This window comes from Oncorhynchus masou, chromosome 28, assembly GCF_036934945.1.
Source record: "Oncorhynchus masou masou isolate Uvic2021 chromosome 28, UVic_Omas_1.1, whole genome shotgun sequence".
Taxonomy (NCBI): domain Eukaryota; kingdom Metazoa; phylum Chordata; class Actinopteri; order Salmoniformes; family Salmonidae; genus Oncorhynchus; species Oncorhynchus masou.
Genome location: NC_088239.1, coordinates 6,274,924 through 6,302,423, shown reverse-complemented (window position 1 = coordinate 6,302,423; position 27,500 = coordinate 6,274,924). Strand labels below are relative to the sequence as shown.

The 27,500-nt window shown below is 45.6% G+C and overlaps 1 protein-coding gene across 1 annotated transcript in view; it reads left to right on the top strand.

Moving 5' to 3' along the window:
• LOC135517126 (collagen alpha-1(XI) chain-like) overlaps positions 1 to 27,500 on the top strand; it is a 172,505-nt gene that overhangs the window by 20,790 nt on the left and 124,215 nt on the right. Inside the window, 3 exon segments of the mRNA XM_064941154.1 lie at positions 10,055 to 10,108; positions 20,264 to 20,308; positions 21,524 to 21,577. Of these exon segments, the coding sequence (XP_064797226.1) occupies positions 10,055 to 10,108; positions 20,264 to 20,308; positions 21,524 to 21,577 (153 nt within the window).

Here is a 27,500-nt window from a genome sequence, read left to right as displayed (position 1 = left end):
TTGAGCGTAAAAAAAAATAAACACAGCAGCGTTGCAGTTCTTGACACAAACCCACTACCATACACCGTTCAAGGCACTTCAATATTTTGTCCTGCCCATTCGCACACAGCACGGCACACATACACAATCCATGTTTCAGTTGTCTCAGGGCATAAAAATCCTCCCCTTCATCTCCACTGATTGAAGTGGATTTAACAAGTGACATCAATAAGGGATCATAGCTTTCTCCTGGATTCATCAGGTGTTCTTAATGTTTTGTACACTCAGTGTATATCAATATTGTACAAGGGGAGAGCATGTTCATTATTCAGCTCAGTATCCTAGCAACAGTACAGCCCAGGGCTCCAGTTTCCCAAAAGCATCTTAAGGCTAAGTTCATCGTTAGAACCTTCGTAGGAGCGTCGTTAAATCTCAGATGTTTCCCAAAACCATCGTTATTAACATTGCACTTGAAGACGCTTGGAATCTAATGCCTCAGACAACTCTTAGAACAGCTCAGTGCGTCGATAGATGCTGTTTTTGCCCTGCCGGCATTACGTTATACACAAAAGATGCTAAACACAGAATCGCGTGGTTTATCCGTCTCTCTGTTGAACCTCTGATAACCTCAGAACAAAGCGGACTACAAATACATAGTTGTCAATGTCTTTACAATTGATACAAACAAGCAACATACAAAAAACAAGCTTGAAATGAAAAACCGAGATAACTGCAATAAAATATAAACAGTAGGCTCTAGGCCTATTTCAATCATATTGAAATACATTTCATGTTCAATCAATTGAGTTCTATTTTGCTACTTGAAGGCTACTGTCTATAATTTGTCTCAATACATTTCGTTATGTTTAGCCTAAAATGTGAGCAACGATGTGCCAAAGTGATTTTAGTGAATTTCTATTGGGTAGGCTAAGCCAATAAGCCAGCTCAACATTTGCAGCTGTAGGTAGTAATACACTAAAGTATGTGGACACCTGCTAGTCAAACATCTAATTCCAAAATGATGGTCATTAATATGGAGTTGGTTCCCCCTTTGCTACTGTAATAGTCTCCACTCTTCTGGGAAGGCTTTCCACTACATGTTGGAACATTTTTGCAGGGACTTGCTTCCATTCAGCCACAAGAGCATTAGTGAGGTCGGGCGATTAGGTCTGGCTCGAAGTCGGCGTTCCAATTCATCCCAAAGATGTTCAATCGGGTTGAGGTCAGGGCTCAGTGCAGGCCAGTCAAGTTCTTCCCCACAGATCTCGAAAAACCATTTCTATATGGACCTCGCTTTGTGCTCGGGAGCATTGTAATACTGAAGCAGGCAAGGGCCTTCCCCAAACTGTTGTCACAAACATGTCAACATGAAATCGTCTGCATAGAATGTCATTGTATGCAGTAGAGTTCAGATTTCCCTTCACTGGAACTAAGGGGACTAGCCTAAACCATGAAAAACTGCCCCGTATCATTATTCCCCACCAAACTTTACAGTTGGCATTATGCATCCGGGCGTAGCGTTCTCCTGGCATCCTCCCATCCCAGATTTGTCCGTTGGACTGCCAGATGGTGAAGAGTGATTCATTACTCAAGAGAACACATTTCCACTGCTCCAGAGTCCAATGACAGTGAGCTTTACACCACTCCAGCCAACGCTTGGCAATGCGCATGGTGATCTAAGGCTTGTGTGCGGCTGCTCGGCCATGGAAACCCATTTCGAGAAAGCTCTCGACGAACAGTTATTGTGCTGACGTTGCTTCCAGGCGCATTTTGGAATTCGGTAGTGAGTGTTGCAAACGAGGACAGATCATTTTTATGCTCTACATGCTTCAACTCACAGTTGACCCATTCTATGAGCTTGTGTGGCCTACAATTTCACAGCTGAGCCGTTGTTGCTCCTAGACTTTGCCACTTCACAATAACAGAAAATACAGTTGACTGGGGAAGGTCTAGGAGGGCAGCAATTTGACAAATTGGCTTGTTGGCAAGGTAGCAATCTATGACGGTGCCACGTTGAAAGTCACTGAGCTCTTCAGTAAGGCAATTCTACTGCCAATGTTTGTCTATGGAGATTACATGGCGATGTGCTCGATTTTATACACCTGTCAGCAACGGGTGGGGCTGAAAGAGCCGAATCCACTAATTAGAAGGGATGTCCACATGCTTTTATATATACAGTGGCAAGAAAAAGTATGTGAACCCTTTGGAATTACCTGTATTTCTGCATAAATTGGTAATCAAATTCTATCTGATCTTCATCTAAGTCACAACAATAGGCAAACACAGTGTGCTTAAACTAATAACAAACACATTATTGTATGTTTCTTGTCTATATTGAATATATCATTTAAACATTCACATTGTAGGTTGGAAAAATTATGTGAACCCCTAGGCTAATGACTTCTCCAAAAGCTAATTGGAGTCAGGAGTCCAATCAATGAGACGAGATTGGAGATGTTGGTTAGAGCTGCCCTGCCCTATAAAAAACACACCAAATGTGAGTTTGCTTTTCACAGGAAGCATTGCCTGATGTGACCCAGGCCTCGAACAAAAGAGATCTCAGGAGAACTAAGATTAAGAATTGTTGACCTGCATAAAGCTGGAAAGGGTTACAAGAGTATCTCTAAAAGCCTTGATGTTCATCAGTCCACAGTAAGACAAATTGTCTATAAATGGAGAACGTTCACCGCTGTTGCTACTCTCCCTAGCAGTGGCCGTCCTGCAAAGATGACTGCAAGAGGACAGAGCAGAATGCTCAATGAGGTTAAGAAGAATCCTAGTGTGTCAGCTAAAGACAGAAATCTCTGGAACATGCTAACATCTCTGTTAACGAGTCTACGATACGTAAAACACTAAACAAGAATGATGTTCATGAGAGGACACCACCGAAGAAGCCACTGCTGTCCAAAAAACCCATTGCTGCATGTCTGAAGTTTGCAAAAGTGCACTTGGATGTTCCACAGCGCTACTGGCAAAATGTTCTGTGGACAGATGAAACTACTGTTGAGTTGTTTGGAAGGAACAAACACCACTATGTGTGGAGAAGAAAAGGCCATAGCACACCAACCATCTGTCTGCCAATTGAAACTCAACAGAAGTTGGATAATGCAACAGGACAACGAACCAGAACACAGAAATAAATCAACAACAGAATGGCTTCAACAGAAGAAAATACGCCTGTTGGAGTGGCCCATTTGAGAGTTCTGACCTCAACCCGATTGAGATGCTGTGGCATGACCTCAAGAGAGCAGTTCACTCCAGACATCCCAAGAATATTGCTGAACAAAAAAGTTTTGTAAATAGGAATGGTCCAAAATTACTCCTAACCGTTGTGCAGGTCTGATCCGCAACTACGGAAAACATTTGGTTGAGGTTATATTTGCCAAAGGAGGGTCAACCAGTTATTAAATCCAAGGGTTCACATACTTTCTCCACTCTCCACTGTGAGTGTTTACACGGTGTGTTCAATAAAGACATGAAAACATATATTTGTTTGTTTGTTATTAGTTTAATTCAGAAAACTGTTTGTCTATTGTCGTGATCTAGATGAAGATCAAATAAAATTTTAAGACCAATGTATGCAGCTATCCAGGTAGTTCCAACGGGTTCACATAGTTTTTCATGCCACTGCATCGTGGTGTATGTGAAATAAATCATGTTAAGGAAAGATTTGAATGGAGAAATTCGAGACCAGCGCTCCGTTTCGATCCTTTCCGTATCGACTCCAATGAAGGTACTTAATGACAGCATGGCGTTCCCTTTCGATCCTTTAGGTATCGACTCCAATGAAGGTACTTAATGACAGCATGGTGTTCCGTTTCGATCCTTTAGGTATCGACTCCAATGAAGGTACTTAATGACAGCATGGCGTTCCCTTTCGATCCTTTAGGTATCGACTCCAATGACGTACTTAATGACAGCATGGCGTTCCCTTTCGATCCTTTAGGTATCGACTCCAATGAAGGTACTTAATGACAGCATGGCGTTCCCTTTCGATCCTTTAGGTATCGACTCCAATGAAGGTACTTAATGACAGCATGGCGTTCCCTTTCGATCCTTTAGGTATCGACTCCAATGAAGGTACTTAATGACAGCATGGTGTTCCGTTTCGATCCTTTAGGTATCGACTCCAATGAAGGTACTTAATGACAGCATGGCGTTCCCTTTCGATCCTTTAGGTATCGACTCCAATGAAGGTACTTAATGACAGCATGGCGTTCCCTTTCGATCCTTTAGGTATCGACTCCAATGAAGGTACTTAATGACAGCATGGTGTTCCGTTTCGATCCTTTAGGTATCGACTCCAATGAAGGTACTTAATGACAGCATGGCGTTCCCTTTCGATCCTTTAGGTATCGACTCCAATGAAGGTACTTAATGACAGCATGGCGTTCCCTTTCGATCCTTTAGGTATCGACTCCGATGACGTACTTAATGACCACATGGCGTTCCCTTTCGATCCTTTAGGTATCAACTCCAATGAAGGTACTTAATGACAGCATGGCGTTCCCTTTCGATCCTTTAGGTATCGACTCCAATGAAGGTACTTAATGACCGCATGGCGTTCCCTTTCGATCCTTTAGGTATTGACTCCGATGACGTACTTAATGACCGCATGGCGTTCCCTTTCGATCCTTTAGGTATCGACTCCGATGAAGGTACTTAATGACCGCATGGCGTTCCCTTTCGATCCTTTAGGTATCGACTACAATGACGTACTTAATGACCGCATGGCGTTCCCTTTCGATCCTTTAGGTCTCGACTCCGATGACGTACTTAATGACATCATGGCGTTCCCTTTCGATCCTTTAGGTCTCGACTCCGATGACGTACTTAATGACCGCATGGCGTTCCCGTTCGATCCTTTAGGTCTCGACTCCGATGACGTACTTAATGACCGCATGGCGTTCCCTTTCGATCCTTTAGGTCTCGACTCCGATGACGTACTTAATGACCGCATGGCGTTCCCGTTCGATCCTTTAGGTCTCGACTCCGATGACGTACTTAATGACCGCATGGTGTTCCCTTTCGATCCTTTAGGTCTCGACTCCGATGACGTACTTAATGACCGCATGGCGTTCCGTTCGATCCTTTAGGTCTCGACTCCGATGCGTACTTAATGACCGCATGGCGTTCCGTTCGATCCTTTAGGTCTCGACTCCGATGACGTACTTAATGACCGCATGGCGTTCCCTTTCGATCCTTTAGGTCTCGACTCCGATGACGTACTTAATGACCGCATGGCGTTCCCTTTCGATCCTTTAGGTCTCGACTCCGATGACGTACTTAATGACCGCATGGCGTTCCCTTTCGATCCTTTAGGTATCGACTCCGATGACGTATTTAATGACCGCATGGCGTTCCTTTCGATCCTTTCCGTATCGACTCCAATGAAGGTACTTAATGACCGCATGGCGTTCCCTTTCGATCCTTTAGGTATCGACTCCGATGACGTACTTAATGACCGCATGGCGTTCCCTTTCTTTCCTTTAGGTATCGACTCCAATGAAGGTACTTAATGACCGCATGGCGTTCCCTTTCGATCCTTTAGGTATCGACTCCAATGAAGGTACTTAATGACCGCATGGCGTTCCCTTTCGATCCTTTAGGTATCGACTCCAATGAAGGTACTTAATGACCGCATGGCGTTCCCTTTCGATCCTTTCCGTATCGCCTCAGATGAAGGTACTTAATGACCGCATGGCGTTCCCTTTCGATCCTTTAGGTATCGACTCCGATGACGTACTTAATGACCGCATGGCGTTCCCTTTCGATCCTTTAGGTATCGACTCCGATGAAGTACTTAATGACCGCATGGCGTTCCCTTTCGATCCTTTAGGTATCGACTCCGATCACGTACTTAATGACCGCATGGCGTTCCCTTTCGATCCTTTAGGTATCGACTCCAATGAAGGTACTTAATGACAGCATGGCGTTCCCTTTCGATCCTTTAGGTATCGACTCCGATGACGTACTTAATGACCGCATGGCGTTCCCTTTCAATCCTTTAGGTATTGACTCCGATGACGTACTTAATGACATCATGGCGTTCCCTTTCGATCCTTTAGGTATTGACTCCGATGACGTACTTAATGACATCATGGCGTTCCCTTTCGATCCTTTAGGTCTCGACTCCGATGACGTACTTAATGACCGCATGGCGTTCCCTTTCGATCCTTTAGGTCTCGACTCCGATGACGTACTTAATGACCGCATGGCGTTCCCTTTCGATCCTTTAGGTATCGACTCCAATGAAGGTACTTAATGACCGCATGGCGTTCCCTTTCGATCCTTTAGGTATCGACTCCAATGAAGGTACTTAATGACCGCATGGCGTTCCCTTTCGATCCTTTAGGTCTCGACTCCGATGACGTACTTAATGACCGCATGGCGTTCCTTTTCGATCCTTTAGGTCTCGACTCCGATGACGTACTTAATGACCGCATGGCGTTCCCTTTCGATCCTTTAGGTCTCGACTCCGATGACGTACTTAATGACCGCATGGCGTTCCCTTTCGATCCTTTAGGTATCGACTCCAATGACGTACTTAATGACCGCATGGCGTTCCCTTTCGATCCTTTCCGTATCGACTCCAATGAAGGTACTTAATGACCGCATGGCGTTCCCTTTCGATCCTTTAGGTATCGACTCCGATGACGTACTTAATGACCGCATGGCGTTCCCTTTCTTTCCTTTAGGTATCGACTCCAATGAAGGTACTTAATGACCGCATGGCGTTCCCTTTCGATCCTTTAGGTCTCGACTCCGATGACGTACTTAATGACCGCATGGCGTTCCCTTTCTTTCCTTTAGGTATCGACTCCAATGAAGGTACTTAATGACCGCATGGCGTTCCCTTTCTTTCCTTTAGGTATCGACTCCAATGAAGGTACTTAATGACCGCATGGCGTTCCCTTTCGATCCTTTAGGTATCAACTCCAATGAAGCTACTTAATGACCGCATGGCGTTCCCTTTCGATCCTTTAGGTATCGACTCCAATGAAGTACTTAATGACCGCATGGCGTTCCCTTTCTTTCCTTTAGGTATCGACTCCAATGAAGCTACTTAATGACCGCATGGCGTTCCCTTTCGATCCTTTAGGTATCGACTCCAATGACGTACTTAATGACCGCATGGCGTTCCTTTCGATCCTTTAGGTATCGACTCCAATGAAGTACTTAATGACCGCATGGCGTTCCTTTCTTTCCTTTAGGTCTCGACTCCAATGAAGGTACTTAATGACCGCATGGCGTTCCCTTTCGATCCTTTCCGTATCGCCTCAGATGAAGGTACTTAATGACCGCATGGCGTTCCCTTTCGATCCTTTAGGTATCGACTCCGATGAAGGTACTTAATGACCGCTTGGCGTTCCCTTTCGATCCTTTAGGTATCGACTCCAATGAAGGTACTTAATGACCGCATGGCGTTCCCTTTCGATCCTTTAGGTATCGACTCCAATGAAGGTACTTAATGACAGCATGGCGTTCCCTTTCGATCCTTTAGGTATCGACTCCAATGAAGGTACTTAATGACCGCATGGCGTTCCCTTTCGATCCTTTAGGTATCGACTCCGATGACGTACTTAATGACCACATGGCGTTCTCTTTCGATCCTTTAGGTATCGACTCCAATGAAGGTACTTAATGACAGCATGGCGTTCCCTTTCGATCCTTTAGGTATTGACTCCAATGAAGGTACTTAATGACCGCATGGCGTTCCCTTTCGATCCTTTAGGTATCGACTCCAATGAAGGTACTTAATGACAGCATGGCGTTCCCTTTCGATCCTTTAGGTATCGACTCCAATGAAGGTACTTAATGACCGCATGGCGTTCCCTTTCGATCCTTTAGGTATCGACTCCGATGACGTACTTAATGACCACATGGCGTTCCCTTTCGATCCTTTAGGTATCAACTCCAATGAAGGTACTTAATGACCGCATGGCGTTCCCTTTCGATCCTTTAGGTATCGACTCCGATGACGTACTTAATGACCGCATGGCGTTCCCTTTCGATCCTTTAGGTATCGACTCCGATGACGTACTTAATGACCGCATGGCGTTCCCTTTCGATCCTTTAGGTATCGACTCCGATGACGTACTTAATGACCGCATGGCGTTCCTTTCGATCCTTTAGGTCTCGACTCCGATGACGTACTTAATGACCGCATGGCGTTCCCTTTCGATCCTTTAGGTCTCGACTCCGATGACGTACTTAATGACCGCATGGCGTTCCCTTTCGATCCTTTAGGTATCGACTCCAATGACGTACTTAATGACCGCATGGCGTTCCCTTTCGATCCTTTCCGTATCGACTCCAATGAAGGTACTTAATGACCGCATGGCGTTCCCTTTCGATCCTTTAGGTATCGACTCCGATGACGTACTTAATGACCGCATGGCGTTCCTTTCTTTCCTTTAGGTATCGACTCCAATGAAGGTACTTAATGACCGCATGGCGTTCCCTTTCGATCCTTTAGGTCTCGACTCCGATGACGTACTTAATGACCGCATGGCGTTCCCTTTCTTTCCTTTAGGTATCGACTCCAATGAAGGTACTTAATGACCGCATGGCGTTCCCTTTCTTTCCTTTAGGTATCGACTCCAATGAAGGTACTTAATGACCGCATGGCGTTCCCTTTCTTTCCTTTAGGTATCGACTCCAATGAAGCTACTTAATGACCGCATGGCGTTCCCTTTCGATCCTTTAGGTATCGACTCCAATGACGTACTTAATGACCGCATGGCGTTCCCTTTCGATCCTTTAGGTATCGACTCCAATGAAGTACTTAATGACCGCATGGCGTTCCCTTTCTTTCCTTTAGGTCTCGACTCCAATGAAGGTACTTAATGACCGCATGGCGTTCCCTTTCGATCCTTTCCGTATCGCCTCAGATGAAGGTACTTAATGACCGCATGGCGTTCCCTTTCGATCCTTTAGGTATCGACTCCGATGAAGGTACTTAATGACCGCTTGGCGTTCCCTTTCGATCCTTTAGGTATCGACTCCAATGAAGGTACTTAATGACCGCATGGCGTTCCCTTTCGATCCTTTAGGTATCGACTCCAATGAAGGTACTTAATGACAGCATGGCGTTCCCTTTCGATCCTTTAGGTATCGACTCCAATGAAGGTACTTAATGACCGCATGGCGTTCCCTTTCGATCCTTTAGGTATCGACTCCGATGACGTACTTAATGACCACATGGCGTTCCCTTTCGATCCTTTAGGTATCGACTCCAATGACAGTACTTAATGACAGCATGGCGTTCCCTTTCGATCCTTTAGGTATTGACTCCAATGAAGGTACTTAATGACTGCATGGCGTTCCCTTTCGATCCTTTAGGTATCGACTCCGATGACGTACTTAATGACCACATGGCGTTCCCTTTCGATCCTTTAGGTATCAACTCCAATGAAGGTACTTAATGACCGCATGGCGTTCCCTTTCGATCCTTTAGGTATCGACTCCGATGACGTACTTAATGACCGCATGGCGTTCCCTTTCGATCCTTTAGGTATCGACTCCGATGACGTACTTAATGACCGCATGGCGTTCCCTTTCGATCCTTTAGGTATCGACTCCGATGAAGTACTTAATGACCGCATGGCGTTCCCTTTCGATCCTTTAGGTATCGACTCCGATTAAGTACTTAATGACCGCATGGCGTTCCCTTTCGATCCTTTCCGTATCGACTCCAATAACGTACTTAACGACCGCATGGCGTTCCCTTTCGATCGTTTTGGGAAACGCATGTTACTTCTTCGGCCGCTGTAGAAAACGTGCATCGTTGAAACACTCATAAGAATAAATTCCATTGCTATCGGGGAAACCGGGCCCAGTACAGTCCAATTTCAACTATTTCTCTACTGTATCAACCAGAAGTTTTGGGGATTTCTATTTAGTCCCTAAAGCACTGAGAGTACACACTGCCATAGCTTACATTAGTACTCTTAAACATCTCCTTAAATCGTGGAAGCGTCCATCTTCTAGGTAGACTGACAGACATACTGTAGATACGGTCTGCTGTGCTCTGCTCTTTGCTCCTTCTCAGATTGATGGTCTCTTTGTTTAGGGACCTCAAGGAGAGCCGGGACCACCAGGTCAACAGGGGATCCCAGGAACACAAGTGAGTATTACAGACAGTATACAGTATTACAGACAGTATACAGTATTACAGACAGTATACAGTATTACAGACAGTATACAGTAACAGACAGTATACAGTAACAGACAGTATACAGTATTACAGACAGTATACAGTACTACAGACAGTGTACAGTATTACAGACAGTATACAGTATTACAGACAGTATACAGTATTACAGACAGTATACAGTAACAGACAGTATACAGTATTACAGACAGTATACAGTATTACAGACAGTGTACAGTATTACAGGCACTATACAGTATTACAGACAGTGTACAGTATTACAGGCACTATACAGTATTACAGACAGTAAACAGTACTACAGACAGTGTACAGTATTACAGAGAGTGCACAGTATTACAGACAGTATACAGTATTACAGACAGTATACAGTATTACAGAGTGCACAGTATTACAGACAGTATACAGTACTACAAACACTATACAGTACTACAGACAGTATACAGTACTACAGACACTATACAGTATTACAGACAGTATACAGTACTACAAACACTATACAGTACTACAGACAGTATACAGTACTACAGACACTATACAGTATTACAGACAGTATACAGTACTACAGACACTATACAGTACTACAGACAGTATATAGTACTACAGACACTATACAGTATTACAGACAGTATACAGTACTACAGACACTATACAGTACTACAGACAGTATACAGTATTACGGACAGTATACAGTATTACAGAGAGTGCACAGTATTACAGACAGTATACAGTACTACAAACACTATACAGTACTACAGACAGTATACAGTATTACAGAGAGTGCACAGTATTACAGACAGTATACAGTACTACAAACACTATACAGTACTACAGACAGTATACAGTACTACAGACACTATACAGTATTACAGACAGTATACAGTACTACAAACACTATACAGTACTACAGACAGTATACAGTACTACAGACACTATACAGTATTACAGACAGTATACAGTACTACAGACACTATACAGTACTACAGACAGTATATAGTACTACAGACACTATACAGTATTACAGACAGTATACAGTACTACAGACACTATACAGTACTACAGACAGTATACAGTACTACAGACACTATACAGTATTACAGACAGTATACAGTACTACAGACACTATACAGTATTACAGACACTATACAGTATTAGACAGTATACAGTACTACAGACAGTATACAGTACTAAAGACAGTATATAGTACTACAGACACTATGCAGTATTACAGACAGTATACAGTACTAAAGACAGTATATAGTACTACAGACACTATACAGTATTACAGACAGTATACAGTACTACAGACAGTATACAGTACTACAGACACTATACAGTATTACAGACACTATACAGTATTAGACAGTATACAGTACTACAGACAGTATACAGTACTAAAGACAGTATATAGTACTACATACACTATACAGTACTACAGACACTATACAGTACTACAGACACTATACAGTACTACAGACACTATACAGTATTATAGACACTATACAGTATTAGACAGTGTACAGTATTACAGACACTATACAGTATTACAGACACTATACAGTACTACAGACAGTATACAGTACTACAGACACTATACAGTATTACAGACAGTATACAGTATTACAGACAGTATACAGTATTACAGACAGTATTCAGTACTACAGACAGTATACAGTACTAAAGACAGTATATATTACTACAGACACTATACAGTACTACAGACAGTATACAGTACTACAGACACTATACAGTACTACAGACACTATACAGTATTACAGACAGTAACAGTACCACACACAGTAACTGAACCACACACAGTTTACAGTATTAGACAGTATACAGTATTACAGACAGTAACAGTACCACAGACAGTAACAGTATTAGACAGTATACAGAACCACAGACAGTAACAGTACCACAGACAGTATACAGTATTTCAGACATTATCACAGACTACAGACAGACAGTATCTTCATGTCAAGCTAGAGACTTGGGTCTTATAAACACCAGAAGGTCAAAGGTCATAAATGACTGATGATGTAGGCTTCTAGTAATAGCAGATTGTTTTACCTATAACACCCTCAAATCCCAAACACCGGTTTCGAGTAATTTCAGCAATAGAGTAATTTGTAAAAAAAAAAATATATATATATATACAATAATAATACACTACCGTTCAGAAGTTTGGGGTCACTTAGAAATGTCTTTGTTTTTGAAAGAAAAGCAATGTTTTTGTCCATTAAAATAACATCAAGTTGATCAGAAATACAGTGTAGACATTGTTAATGTTGTAAATGACTATTGTAGCTGGAAACGGCTGATTTTGATATATATCTACATAGAGTACAGAGGCCCATTATCAGCAACCATCACTCCTGTGTTCCAATTAGCTTCCTCGTTTACAGCATTAACAATGTCTACACTGTATTTCCGATCAATATGATGTTACATTAATAGCGAAAAATGTGCTTTTCTTTCAAAATCAACAACATTTCTAAGTGACCCCAATCCTTTGTACGGTAAGGTATTATAGATAAATAAATATACAGCACCACTCAAACGTTTGGACACACCTACTCATTCAAATGTTTTCTTTAGTTTACTATTTCCTACATTGCAGAATAATAGTGAAGACATCAACACTATGAAATAACACATATGGAATCGTTGTAGTAACCAAAAAAGTGTTTAACAAATCAAAATTCTTCAAAGTAGCCACCCTTCGCTTTGATGACAGCTTTGCACACTCTTTGCATTCTCTCAAACAACTTCACCTGGAATGCTTTTCCAACAGTCTTGAAGGAGTTCCCACATATGCTGAGCACTTGTTGGCTGCTTTTCCTTCACTCTGCGGTCCAACTCATCCCAAACCAACTCAATTGGGTTGAGTTCGGGTAATTGTGGAGGCCAGGTCATCTGATGCAGCACTCCATCACTCTCCTTCTTGGTCTAATAGCCCACAGCCTGGTGGTGTGTTGGGTCATTATCCTGTTGAAAAACAAATTATAGTCCCACTTAGCGCAAACCTGATGGGATGGCATGTCTCTGCAGAATGCTGAGGTAGCCATGCTGGTTAAATGTGCCTTAAATTCTAAATAAATCACAGAAAGTGTCACCAGAAAAACACCTTCACACCATCACACCTCCTCCTCCATGCTTCACGGTGTGAACCACATGTGAAGATCATCCGTTCACCTACTCTGTGTTTCACAAAGACACGGCGGTTAGAACAAAACAAAAAATCTCAAATTTGGACTCATCAGACCAAAGGACAGATTTTCACCGGTCTAATGTCCATTGGTTGTGTTTCAGAGCCCAAGCAAGTCTCTTCTTCGCATTGGCGTCCTTTAATAGTGTTTTTTTTTGCAGCAATTCGACCATGAAGGCCTGATTCACGCAGTCTCCTCTGAACAGTTGATGCTGAGATGTGTGTTACTGTTACTCTGTGAAGCATTTTGTTTATGTCAGGATTTGGCCAGGGTTGTTCCGGGTTTTGGTCACTAGATGCCCCCATTGTGCTTTTTGACCTTGTGTTTTTTCCCTTGTTCCCCATTGTTATTTGCACCTGTGCCTCGTTTCCCCTGATTGTATTTAAACCCTTAGTTTCCCTCAGTTCTGTGCTCTGTGTTTGTATGTTAGCACCCAGCCCTAGTGTTCTGTGTATTCTTGTCGATTCCAGTGGATGCTCTTGTGGAATTCTGTTTTTGTTTTTGAGTATCTCTTGAGGCTTTTTTGTGCTATTCCTACCACCTTTTGGATTTGCCATTTTTTGTATTGAAGGACTTCTCCTTTTTACTTTATTAAATACACCGTCTTAAGTACTGCTGTGTCTGCCTCATCTTCTGGGTTCTGCTGACTATTCGTGGCTCAGTTGGTTAAGTGACTGTTTCTCACTCCGGAGACCCAGGTTCGTAACCGGGTCCTGACAGTTTAGGCTGCAATTTCTGAGGCTGGTAGCTCTAATGAACTTATTCTCTGCAGCAAAGGTAAGTCTGGGTCTTCCTTAACTGTGGCGGCCCTCATGACAGTTTCTTCATAGCGCCTGATATTTTTTGTGAATGCTCTTCTTCGGTATTGACTGACCTTAATGTCTTAAAGTAATGATGTCCCTTCTCTTTGCTTAATTGAGCTGTTCTTGCCATAATATGGACTTTCATAGTGTTGATGTCTTCACTATTATTCTACAAGGTAGAAAATAAAGTAAAACCCTTGAATGAATAGGTGTGTCCAGACTTTCGACTGGTACTGTATATACTGTAAGTATTCATACCCTTTGACTTTTTCCACATTGTGTTACGTTACAGGTTTGTTCTAAAAAATTATTAAATTATTTCCCTGTCATCAATCTACACCCAATACCCCATAGTTACAAAACCTAAACAGGTTTTCTGACATTTTTGCACATTAATAAAATATAAAAACTGAAATATGACATTTTAACACACTAAGTATTCAGACCCTTTCCTTAGTGCTTTGTTGAAGCACCTTTGGCAGCGATTACAGCCTTGAGTCTTCTTGGGTATGACGCTACAAGCTTGGCATACTTGTTTTTGGGGAGTTTCTCCCATTCTTCTCTGCAGATCCTCTCAAGCTCTGTCAGGTTGGATGGGGAGCATCGCTGCACAGGTATTTTCAGGTCTCTACCAAGATGTTAGATCGGGTTCAAGTCCGGGCTCTGGCTGGGTCACTGAAGGACATTCAGAGACTTGTCCCGAAGCCACTCATGCGTTGTCTTGGCTGTGTGCTTAGGGTCATTGTTTCTGTTGGAATGTGAACCTTTGCCCCAGTCTGAGGTCCTGAGCACTCTGGAGCAGGTTTTCATCAAGGATCTCTCTGTACTTTGCTCTGTTCATCTTTCCCTTGATCCTGACTAGTCTCCCAGTCCCTTAGAACTTCTGAAGGCTAGGGGGCAGTATTCGGATGGTCGGATGACTGATGTGCCCAAAGTAAACTGCCTGTTACTCAGACCCAAAAGCTAGGATATGCATATTGTTAGTTGATTTGGATAGAAAACACCCTGAAGTTCCTAAAACTGTTAGAATAATATCTGTGAGATTAACAGAACTGATTTGGCAGGCGAAACTCCGAGCACAATCCATCCAGGGATTTTTTGTTGTTGTTGAGGTCAATAATTTTTCCATTAGATTTCTATGGTAAGCCCTTTTTAATAGGAATCTGGCTGCAGTTTCTATGGCTTCCACTAGATGTCACCACTCTTTAGAAATTAGTTGATGTTTTTCTTCTGAGAAATGAAGAAGTAGCCCTGTTCTTTCCATGTGTCACTCCAGGTGGACTCTAGTCTTTTAGTGCACGCACACCTGTAACGTGCTTCACTTTGTTTTCGTCCAGTATTTAACACAATTTATCCCGTCTTAACCTCTTGAAACTCCCCATCCCGGATCCGGGATTGTGACTAAGCCTCAGGCTCATTAGCATAACGCAACGTTAACGATTTCTGAAAATCGCAAATAAAATTAAAATAATGCGTTTGCTCTCAAGCTTAGCCTTTTCTTAACAACACTGTCATCTCAGATTTTCAAAATATGCTTTTGAACCATAGAAATTGACTAATTTGTGTAAGAGTATGCAAAGCTAGCATAGCATTTTGTGTAGCATGTAGCACGCAACATTTTCACAAAAGCCAGATAACCAAATAAATAAAATCATTTACCTTTGAAGAGCTTCTGATGTTTTCAATGAGGAGACTCCCAGCCACATACCAAATGCGCAGTGTTTCCTGAAAGCGTCTGTGTGTAGGAGAAATCGTTCCGTTTTCTACATTGCGCCTGGCTACCGAAACGAACCGAAAATGCAGTCACCTACAACGTGAAACTTTTTCCGGATTAACTACATAATATCGACCGAAACATGGCAAACGTTGTTTGGAATCAATCCTCAAGGTGTTTTTTCACATATCTCTTCATTGACATGCAGTTCATGGAAGCTTGCTTCTCTCTCTGTGCCCCATGGAAAAATACTGGCAGGTGACTTTTGCGCACCAATTTCGGCGCAGGACACCGGGCGGACACGTGGTAAATGTGGTCTCTTATGGTCAATCTTCCAACGATCTGCCTACAAATACGTCACAATGCTGCAGACACCTTGGGGAAACGACAGAAAGGGCAGACTCATTCCTCTTGCGTTCACAGCCATATAAGGAGATCATGAAAGACAGAGCCTCAAAAATCCTTGTCATTTCCTGGATGCCAAGTCATCTTGGTTTTGCCTGAAGCTCACGTTAAAGGGCACGCACAGAGAAGATATTTGTATTTCTGGACACGTCAGAGTGTTTTCTTTCGAACAGTAGCAATTATATGCATAGTCGAGCATCTTTTTGTGACAAAATATCTTGTTTAAAACGGGAACGTTTTTCTTCCAAAAATGAAATAGCGCCACCATAAGTGTAAGAGGTTAAATTGTATCGATTATTTCCGTTTTAGGATACCTTAGGTTGGATTAGGAACATTGTTTGAAATGTTTGGACCAAGTTTACAGGTAACTTATTAGATTTTTAGTGATGATGGGGGAGTTGGAACCGGTGTATTTTTTGAATCAAACAACATTTTGGGGTTATAAAGAAGGAATTTATCAAAACAAAAGGACCATTTGTGACGTTTCTGGGACATTTTGGAGTGCCAACAGTAGAAGATCTTAAAAGGTAAGGCATGAATTATATCGTTATATCGTTTCAACCTGGCTGGTTGAAATCTGATTTTCATTTGTTTGTATTTATTTACATTACATTTACATTACATTTAAGTCATTTGGCAGACGCTCTTATCCAGAGCGACTTACAAATTGGTGAATTCACCTTATGACATCCAGTGGAACAGCCACTTTACAATAGTGCATCTAAATCATTTAAGGGGGGTGAGAAGGATTACTTTATCCTATCCTAGGTATTCCTTGAAGAGGTGGGGTTTCAGGTGTCTCCGGAAGGTGGTGATTGACTCCGCTGTCCTGGCGTCGTGAGGGAGTTTGTTCCACCATTGGGGGGCCAGAGCAGCGAACAGTTTTGACTGGGCTGAGCGGGAACTGTACTTCCTCAGTGGTAGGGAGGTGAGTAGGCCAGAGGTGGATGAACGCAGTGCCCTTGTTTGGGTGTAGGGCCTGATCAGAGCCTGGAGGTACTGCGGTGCCGTTCCCCTCACAGCTCCGTAGGCAAGCACCATGGTCTTGTAGCGGATGCGAGCTTCAACTGTAAGCCAGTGGAGAGAGCGGAGGAGCGGGGTGACGTGAGAGAACTTGGGAAGGTTGAACACCAGACGGGCTGCGGCGTTCTGGATGAGTTGTAGGGGTTTAATGGCACAGGCAGGGAGCCCAGCCAACAGCGAGTTGCAGTAATCCAGACGGGAGATGACAAGTGCCTGGATTAGGACCTGCTCCGCTTCCTGTGTGAGGCAGGGTCGTATCCGGAATGCTGTCCTCAGATAATCGCATGGTCTGCTTTCGCCATAAAGCCTTTTTGAAATATGATACTGCAACAAGTTAAGCTTTATTTTGATATATTATATTTGCATGTTTTGTGAATTTTTTGTTATGAGTATTTCTGTTTTTGAATTTGGCGTGGTGCAATTTCACTGGATTTTGTCAAATCAATCCCGTTACCGGGATCTGATCGGGAAGGGATCACTAAGAAGTTTTACGCTGAAAAACACAATGCTTCACATAGGGACGCTGCCAGTTTTCCTCCAGATGTGACACTTCGCAGACATGATGCTTGGCCAAAGAGTTCAATCTTGGTTCCGTCATACCAGAGAATTTAGTTTCTTATGGTGAGAGACATTTAGGTGCCTTTTGGCAAACTCCAAGCTGGTTGACATCTGCCTTTTATTGAGGAGTAGCTTCCGTCTGGCCAACATAAAGGCCTGATTGGTGGAGTGCTGCAGAGATGTCCTTCTGGTAGGTTCTTCCATCTCCACAGAGAAACTCTAGAGCTCTGTCAGAGTGAGCATCGAGTTCTTGGTCACCTCCCTGACCTAGGCTCTTCTTCCTCGGTTGCTCTGTTTGGCCGGGCGTACAGTGCTAGGAAGAGTCTTGATGGTTCCAAACTTCTTCCATTTAAGAATGATGGATGCAACTGTGTTCTTGGGGACCTTCAATGTTGCAGACATTTTTGGTACCCTTCCCCAGATCTGTGCCTCGACACAATTCTGTCTCGGAGCTCTACGGAAACTTCCTTCAACATCATGGCTTGTTTCCAAGTCTTTCCAAATCATGTCCATTCAATTGCCTTTACCACAGGTGGCCTCCTATCAAGTTGTAGAAACATCTCAAGGCTGATCAATGGAAACAGGATGCACCTGAGCTCAAAACTGTATGTTAACAATAAAGACAAGCTTGCATGTACAAATAATAGTCAAACTAGCTTGGAAGAGTATACTGTTGATAAGGGTTGAAGTGGCTATTGACACTCAGCACACACATGAACAATGTGTCTTTATTTGTGTGTAATGTCTGAAAATAGGTAATTGTCTCACTCCTCACCCCTGCTCTCCCCTCCTCTTCCTCCTCCCCTCCTCTCCCCCTCTCCCCCCTCTTCCTCCTCCTCTCCTCTCCCCTCCTCCTCCCCATCCTCTTCCTCATCCTCTCACCCCTGCTCTCCCCTCCTCTTCCTCCTCCTCCTCTACTCTCCCCTCCTCCTCTCCGCCTACTCTCCCCTCTTCTCCTCTCCTCTCCCATCCTCTTCCTCCTCCTCCTCCCTTCCTCCTCCCCCCTCTCACCTCCCCCCTCTTCCTCCTCCTCCTCTCCCCTCCTCCTCCCCATCCTCTTCCTCATCCTCTCTCCCCTGCTCTCCCCTGCTCCCCTCCTCTCCTTTCCTCTCCTCTTCCTCTCCTCGCCTCTCTTCCTCTCTTCCTCTCTTCCTCTATTCATCCTCTCTCCTTCTCCTCTCCCCTCCTCTCTTCTTCTCCTCTCCCCTCCTCTCCTCTTCCTCATCCTCCTCTCCCCTCCTCCTCTCCTCTCCCCTCCTCCTCCCCATCCTCTTCCTCATCCTCTTCTCCCCCTCCCCTCCCTTTCCCTCTTTTCCTTCCTCTCTTTGTCTCCCCCTCTTTCTCCCTGGAGCTATAGAAGGCACAAACAGAGAGATTTTCTTAGGATATTTTGCTGGGGTTTCTGGGGGTTGAGCAAAGCGGTGAAAGTATCTCATTCATGTCTGTGGAATGCCTGCAGCAGGCTCCCTGAGCTCCAGCACAGCCTCAGATTATTCTCTTTGCCACACACACACACACAGACACACACAGACACACACAGACACACACAGACACACACAGACACACACACACACAAATACACACACACACACACAAATACACACACACACACAAATACACACACACACACAAATACACACACACATACAAATACACACACACACAAATAGAAACACACATACAAATAGACACATACAAATACACACACACACACGCACAAATACCCACACGCACAAATACACACACACACACACAAATACACACACAGTGTCAGGGCTGTTTAAAGACCTCGACCAAGGTGCAGCGTGGTGAGCGTACATATTCCTTTTATTCATATGACGCCGACAAAAACAATAAACAATCCAAAAACCAACTGTGAAGCTTAAGGCTATAGTGCCAACAAACAAATAAATCTACCCACAAAGACAGGTGGGTAAAAGGGCTGTCTAAGTATGGTTCCCAATTAGAGACAACGACAGACAGCTGTCCCTGATTGAGAACCATACCCAGCCAAAACAGATAAATACAAACACATAGGAAAAGGAACATAGAATGCCCACCCAAATCACACCCTGACCAAACCAAAATAGAGACGTAAAAATCTCTAAGGTCACACACAAAAAAACACACACGTCGGCAACACACACACACACTCAAGAACAAATACGGTCCAAACATTCTTACCCCCGCACCTGAGTTAGTACCTTCTGCTGAGTCCCATATGCCCCTCCATGTCCTCAGCTGTGTGTGTGTGTGTGTGTGTGTGTGTGTGTGTGTGTGTGTGTGTGTGTGTGTGTGTGTGTGTGTGTGTGTGTGTGTGTGTGTGTGTGTGTGTGTGTGCTTGTGCTGCAACTATGGCAACAAACTCTGAAGTTGTCTGTCTGCTTCTGTCCTGCAGGGACTTCCTGGTCCTCAAGGTCCCATCGTACCACCCGGTGAAAGAGTAAGTTGGAGCTCTGCTCTTCTGTTGCTTGTCAACTAAACTGACCTGAAAGTGTCGTGTCTGTAAGGTAGTGGTACAAAAGACAAAATGTCTGATCTTTTAGATGTAAAATACACAGTTTACTATAGTACTGTACTGGAAGGGTTTTGCTTATGTTATGTCAACCCCCCTTACTCTATAACATGTAGTGAATTAATGTTTGAAGACCCAGTACCTCCTCTGAGGACCTAGTATCTCCTCTGAGGACCTAGTATCTCCTCTGAGGACCTAGTACCTCCTCTGAGAACCGAGTATCTCTGAGGACCTAGTACCTCCTCTGAGAACCGAGTATCTCTGAGGACCTAGTACTTCCTCTGAGGACCTAGTACTTCCTCTGAGGACCTAGTACTTCCTCTGAGGACCTAGTACTTCCTCTGAGGACCTAGTACTTCCTCTGAGGACCTAGTACTTCCTCGGAGGAGGACCTAGTACTTCCTCGGGAGGACCTAGTACTTCCTCGGGAGGACCTAGTATCTCCTCTGAGGACCTAGTACCTCATAAGAGAACCTAGTACTTCCTCGGGAGGACCTAGTATCTCCTCTGAGGACCTAGTACCTCCTCGGAGAACCTAGTACTTCCTCGGGAGGACCTAGTATCTCCTCTGAGGACCTAGTATCTCCTCTGAGGACCTAGTACCTCCTCTGAGGACCTAGTATCTCCTCTGAGGACCTAGTATCTCCTCTGAGGACCTAGTACCTCCTCTGAGGACCTAGTATCTCCTCTGAGGACCTAGTACCTCCTCTGAGGACCTAGTATCTCCTCTGAGGACCTAGTATCTCCTCTGAGGACCTAGTATCTCCTCTGAGGACCTAGTATCTCCTCTGAGGACCTAGTACCTCGGAGGAAGACCTAGTATCTCCTCTGAGGACCTAGTATCTCCTCTGAGGACCTAGTATCTCCTCTGAGGACCTAGTACCTCCTCTGAGAACCGAGTATCTCTGAGGACCTAGTACTTCCTCTGAGGACCTAGTACTTCCTCTGAGGACCTAGTACTTCCTCGGAGGAGGACCTAGTACTTCCTCTGGAACATAAAAATAGTATTATTCTCAGATTGTTTTTCTCCAAGGTAAACTCAGTCCTCCCAGAAACAGACCTGAGGTCAGCAGATACATTGTTAAAGTACAGTGTCATTTTGACCTTTAATCAATCAGTATTTCTACGTGTCTCTGTTTACAGGGGCCTCACGGCAGGTCGGGGTTGGCCGGTTTACCTGGATCAGATGGGCCTCCTGTACGTGATCTTCTGTTAACTCTGTCTCACACACTTCTCCTCCTCTCACACTGTTGCCTCAGACAACCGAACAATACACACTGTAGTTTATAGAGTACAAACCTACCAGTACACACTGTAGTTTATAGAGGAGAAGAAACCCACCAGTACACACTGTAGTTTATAGAGGAGAAGAAACCCACCAGTACACACTGTAGTTTATAGAGGAGTAGAAACCCACCAGTACACACTGTAGTTTATAGAGGAGTAGAAACCCACCAGTACACACTGTAGTTTCTAGAGGAGTAGAAACCCACCAGTACACACTGTAGTTTATAGAGGAGTAGAAACCCACCAGTACACACTGTAGTTTATAGAGGAGTAGAAACCCACCAGTACACACTGCAGTTTATAGAGGAGTGGAAACCCACCAGTACACACTGTAGTTTATAGAGGAGTAGAAACCCACCAGTACACACTGTAGTTTATAGAGGAGAAGAAACCCACCAGTACACACTATAGTTTATAGAGGAGAAGAAACCCACCAGTACACACTGTAGTTTATAGAGGAGTAGAAACCCACCAGTACACACTGTAGTTTATAGAGGAGAAGAAACCCACCAGTACACACTGTAGTTTATAGAGGAGTAGAAACCCACCAGTACACACTGTAGTTTCTAGAGGAGTAGAAACCCACCAGTACACACTGTAGTTTATAGAGGAGTAGAAACCCACCAGTACACACTGCAGTTTATAGAGGAGTAGAAACCCACCAGTACACACTGCAGTTTATAGAGGAGTAGAAACCCACCAGTACACACTGCAGTTTATAGAGGAGTAGAAACCCACCAGTACACACTGTAGTTTATAGAGGAGAAGAAACCCACCAGTACACACTGTAGTTGATAGAGGAGAAGAAACCCACCAGTACACACTGTAGTTTATAGAGGAGTAGAAACCCACCAGTACACATTGTAGTTTATAGAGGAGAAGAAACCCACCAGTACACACTGTAGTTTATAGAGGAGAAGAAACCCACCAGTACACACTGTAGTTTATAGAGGAGAAACCCACCAGTACACACTGTAGTTTATAGAGGAGAAGAAACCCACCAGTACACACTGTAGTTTATAGAGGAGAAACCCACCAGTACACACTGTAGTTTATAGAGGAGAAGAAACCCACCAGTACACACTATAGTTTATAGAGGAGTAGAAACCCACCAGTACACACTGCAGTTTATAGAGGAGTAGAAACCCACCAGTACACACTGCAGTTTATAGAGGAGTAGAAACCCACCAGTACACACTGTAGTTTATAGAGGAGAAGAAACCCACCAGTACACACTGTAGTTTATAGAGGAGAAGAAACCCACCAGTACACACTGTAGTTTATAGAGGAGAAGAAACCCACCAGTACACACTGTAGTTTATAGAGGAGAAACCCACCAGTACACACTGTAGTTTATAGAGGAGTAGAAACCCACCAGTACACACTGTAGTTTATAGAGGAGAAGAAACCCACCAGTACACACTGTTGTTTATAGAGGAGAAGAAACCCACCAGTACACACTGTAGTTTATAGAGGAGTAGAAACCCACCAGTACACACTGTAGTTTATAGAGTAGAAACCCACCAGTACACACTGTAGTTTATAGAGGAGAAACCCACCAGTACACACTGTAGTTTATAGAGGAGAAGAAACCCACCAGTACACACTGTAGTTTATAGAGGAGAAACCCACCAGTACACACTGTAGTTTATAGAGGAGAAGAAACCCACCAGTACACACTATAGTTTATAGAGGAGTAGAAACCCACCAGTACACACTGCAGTTTATAGAGGAGTAGAAACCCACCAGTACACACTGCAGTTTATAGAGGAGTAGAAACCCACCAGTACACACTGTAGTTTATAGAGGAGAAGAAACCCACCAGTACACACTGTAGTTTATAGAGGAGAAGAAACCCACCAGTACACACTGTAGTTTATAGAGGAGAAGAAACCCACCAGTACACACTGTAGTTTATAGAGGAGAAACCCACCAGTACACACTGTAGTTTATAGAGGAGTAGAAACCCACCAGTACACACTGTAGTTTATAGAGGAGAAGAAACCCACCAGTACACACTGTTGTTTATAGAGGAGAAGAAACCCACCAGTACACACTGTAGTTTATAGAGGAGTAGAAACCCACCAGTACACACTGTAGTTTATAGAGTAGAAACCCACCAGTACACACTGTAGTTTATAGAGGAGTAGAAACCCACCAGTACACACTGTAGTTTATAGAGGAGAAGAAACCCACCAGTACACACTGTAGTTTATAGAGGAGAAGAAACCCACCAGTACACACTGTAGTTGATAGAGGAGAAGAAACCCACCAGTATACACTGTAGTTTATAGAGGAGTAGAAACCCACCAGTACACACTGTAGTTTATAGAGGAGAAGAAACCCACCAGTACACACTGTAGTTTATAGAGGAGAAGAAACCCACCAGTACACACTGTAGTTTATCTCCCTTCCTCTTCAAACCACCATCCAACATCTCTTTGAATGTTGTACTATTGTATAACCTACAGTGTGATGGTCAGGGTGAGAGAGAGGCGTCTTGAGGCCTAACGGTCAGTGTGAGAGAGAGGCATCCTGAGGCCTAACGGTCAGGGTCAGAGAGAGGCATCCAGAGGCCTAACGGTCAGGGTCAGAGAGAGGCATCCAGAGGCCTAACGGTCAGGGTCAGAGAGAGGCATCCAGAGGCCTAACGGTCAGTGTGAGAGAGAGGCATTTGGAGGCCTAAGGGTCAGGGTCAGAGAGAGGCATCCAGAGGCCTAACGGTCAGGGTGAGAGAGAGGCGTCTTGAGGCCTAACGGTCAGGGTGAGAGAGAGGCATCCTGAGGCCTAACGGTCAGGGTGAGAGAGAGGCATCCAGAGGCCTAAGGGTCAGGGTGAGAGAGAGGCATCCAGAGGCCTAACGGTCAGGGTGAGAGAGAGGCATCCAGAGGCCTAACGGTCAGGGTGAGAGAGAGGCATCCAGAGGCCTAAGGGTCAGGGTCAGAGAGAGGCATCCAGAGGCCTAACGGTCAGGGTCAGAGAGAGGCATCCAGAGGCCTAACGGTCAGGGTGAGAGAGAGGCATCCAGAGGCCTAACGGTCAGTGTGAGAGAGAGGCATCCTGAGGCCTAACGGTCAGGGTCAGAGAGAGGCATCCTGAGGCCTAACGGTCAGGGTCAGAGAGAGGCATCCAGAGGCCTAACGGTCAGTGTGAGAGAGAGGCATTTGGAGGCCTAAGGGTCAGGGTCAGAGAGAGGCATCCAGAGGCCTAACGGTCAGGGTGAGAGAGAGGCGTCTTGAGGCCTAACGGTCAGGGTGAGAGAGAGGCATCCTGAGGCCTAACGGTCAGGGTGAGAGAGAGGCATCCAGAGGCCTAAGGGTCAGGGTGAGAGAGAGGCATCCAGAGGCCTAACGGTCAGGGTGAGAGAGAGGCATCCAGAGGCCTAACGGTCAGGGTGAGAGAGAGGCATCCAGAGGCCTAAGGGTCAGGGTCAGAGAGAGGCATCCAGAGGCCTAACGGTCAGGGTGAGAGAGAGGCATCCAGAGGCCTAACGGTCAGGGTCAGAGAGAGGCATCCAGAGGCCTAACGGTCAGGGTCAGAGAGAGGCATCCAGAGGCCTAAGGGTCAGGGTGAGAGAGGCATCCAGAGGCCTAAGGGTCAGGGTCAGAGAGAGGCATCCAGAGGCCTAACGGTCAGGGTGAGAGAGAGGTATCCAGAGGCCTAACGGTCAGGGTCAGAGAGAGGTATCCAGAGGCCTAACGGTCAGGGTCAGAGAGAGGCATCCTGAGGCCTAACGGTCAGGGTCAGAGAGAGGCATCCAGAGGCCTAAGGGTCAGGGTGAGAGAGGCATCCAGAGGCCTAAGGGTCAGGGTCAGAGAGAGGCATCCAGAGGCCTAACGGTCAGGGTGAGAGAGAGGTATCCAGAGGCCTAACGGTCAGGGTCAGAGAGAGGTATCCAGAGGCCTAACGGTCAGGGTCAGAGAGAGGCATCCTGAGGCCTAACGGTCAGTGTGAGAGAGGCGTCTTGAGGCCTAACGGTCAGTGTGAGAGAGGCATCCAGAGGCCTAACGGTCAGTGTGAGAGAGAGGCGTCTTGAGGCCTAACGGTCAGGGTGAGAGAGAGGCATCCAGAGGCCTAACGGTCAGGGTGAGAGAGGCATCCAGAGGCCTAACGGTCAGGGTGAGAGAGAGGTATCCAGAGGCCTAAGGGTCAGGGTGAGAGAGGCGTCTTGAGGCCTAACGGTCAGGGTGAGAGAGAGGCATCCAGAGGCCTAACGGTCAGGGGTGAGAGAGGCATCCAGAGGCCTAAGGGTCAGGGTGAGAGAGGCGTCTTGAGGCCTAACGGTCAGGGTGAGAGAGAGGCATCCAGAGGCCTAACGGTCAGGGTGAGAGAGAGGCATCCTGAGGCCTAAGGGTCAGGGTCAGAGAGAGGCATCTTGAGGCCTAACGGTCAGGGTGAGAGAGAGGCATCCAGAGGCCTAACGGTCAGGGTGAGAGAGAGGCATCCAGAGGCCTAAGGGTCAGGGTGAGAGAGGCGTCTTGAGGCCTAAGGGTCAGGGTGAGAGAGAGGCATTTGGAGGCCTAAGGGTCAGGGTCAGAGAGAGGCATCCAGAGGCCTAACGGTCAGGGTGAGAGAGAGGCATCCAGAGGCCTAACGGTCAGGGTGAGAGAGAGGTATCCAGAGGCCTAACGGTCAGGGTCAGAGAGAGGTATCCAGAGGCCTAACGGTCAGGGTCAGAGAGAGGCATCCTGAGGCCTAACGGTCAGGGTCAGAGAGAGGCATCCAGAGGCCTAAGGGTCAGGGTGAGAGAGGCATCCAGAGGCCTAAGGGTCAGGGTCAGAGAGAGGCATCCAGAGGCCTAACGGTCAGGGTGAGAGAGAGGTATCCAGAGGCCTAACGGTCAGGGTCAGAGAGAGGTATCCAGAGGCCTAACGGTCAGGGTCAGAGAGAGGCATCCTGAGGCCTAACGGTCAGTGTGAGAGAGGCGTCTTGAGGCCTAACGGTCAGTGTGAGAGAGGCATCCAGAGGCCTAACGGTCAGTGTGAGAGAGAGGCGTCTTGAGGCCTAACGGTCAGGGTGAGAGAGAGGCATCCAGAGGCCTAACGGTCAGGGTGAGAGAGAGGCATCCAGAGGCCTAACGGTCAGGGTGAGAGAGAGGTATCCAGAGGCCTAAGGGTCAGGGTGAGAGAGGCGTCTTGAGGCCTAACGGTCAGGGTGAGAGAGAGGCATCCAGAGGCCTAACGGTCAGGGTGAGAGAGAGGCATCCAGAGGCCTAAGGGTCAGGGTGAGAGAGGCGTCTTGAGGCCTAACGGTCAGGGTGAGAGAGAGGCATCCAGAGGCCTAACGGTCAGGGTGAGAGAGAGGCATCCTGAGGCCTAAGGGTCAGGGTCAGAGAGAGGCATCTTGAGGCCTAACGGTCAGGGTGAGAGAGGCATCCAGAGGCCTAACGGTCAGGGTGAGAGAGAGGCATCCAGAGGCCTAAGGGTCAGGGTGAGAGAGGCGTCTTGAGGCCTAAGGGTCAGGGTGAGAGAGAGGCATTTGGAGGCCTAAGGGTCAGGGTCAGAGAGAGGCATCCAGAGGCCTAACGGTCAGGGTGAGAGAGAGGCATCCAGAGGCCTAACGGTCAGGGTGAGAGAGAGGCATCCAGAGGCCTAAGGGTCAGGGTCAGAGAGAGGCATCCAGAGGCCTAAGGGTCAGGGTCTGAGAGAGGCATCCAGAGGCCTAAGGGTCAGGGTGAGAGAGAGGCATCCAGAGGCCTAACGGTCAGGGTGAGAGAGAGGCATCCAGAGGCCTAAGGGTCAGGGTGAGAGAGAGGCATCCAGAGGCCTAACGGTCAGGGTCAGAGAGAGGCATCCAGAGGCCTAACGGTCAGGGTGAGAGAGAGGCATCCAGA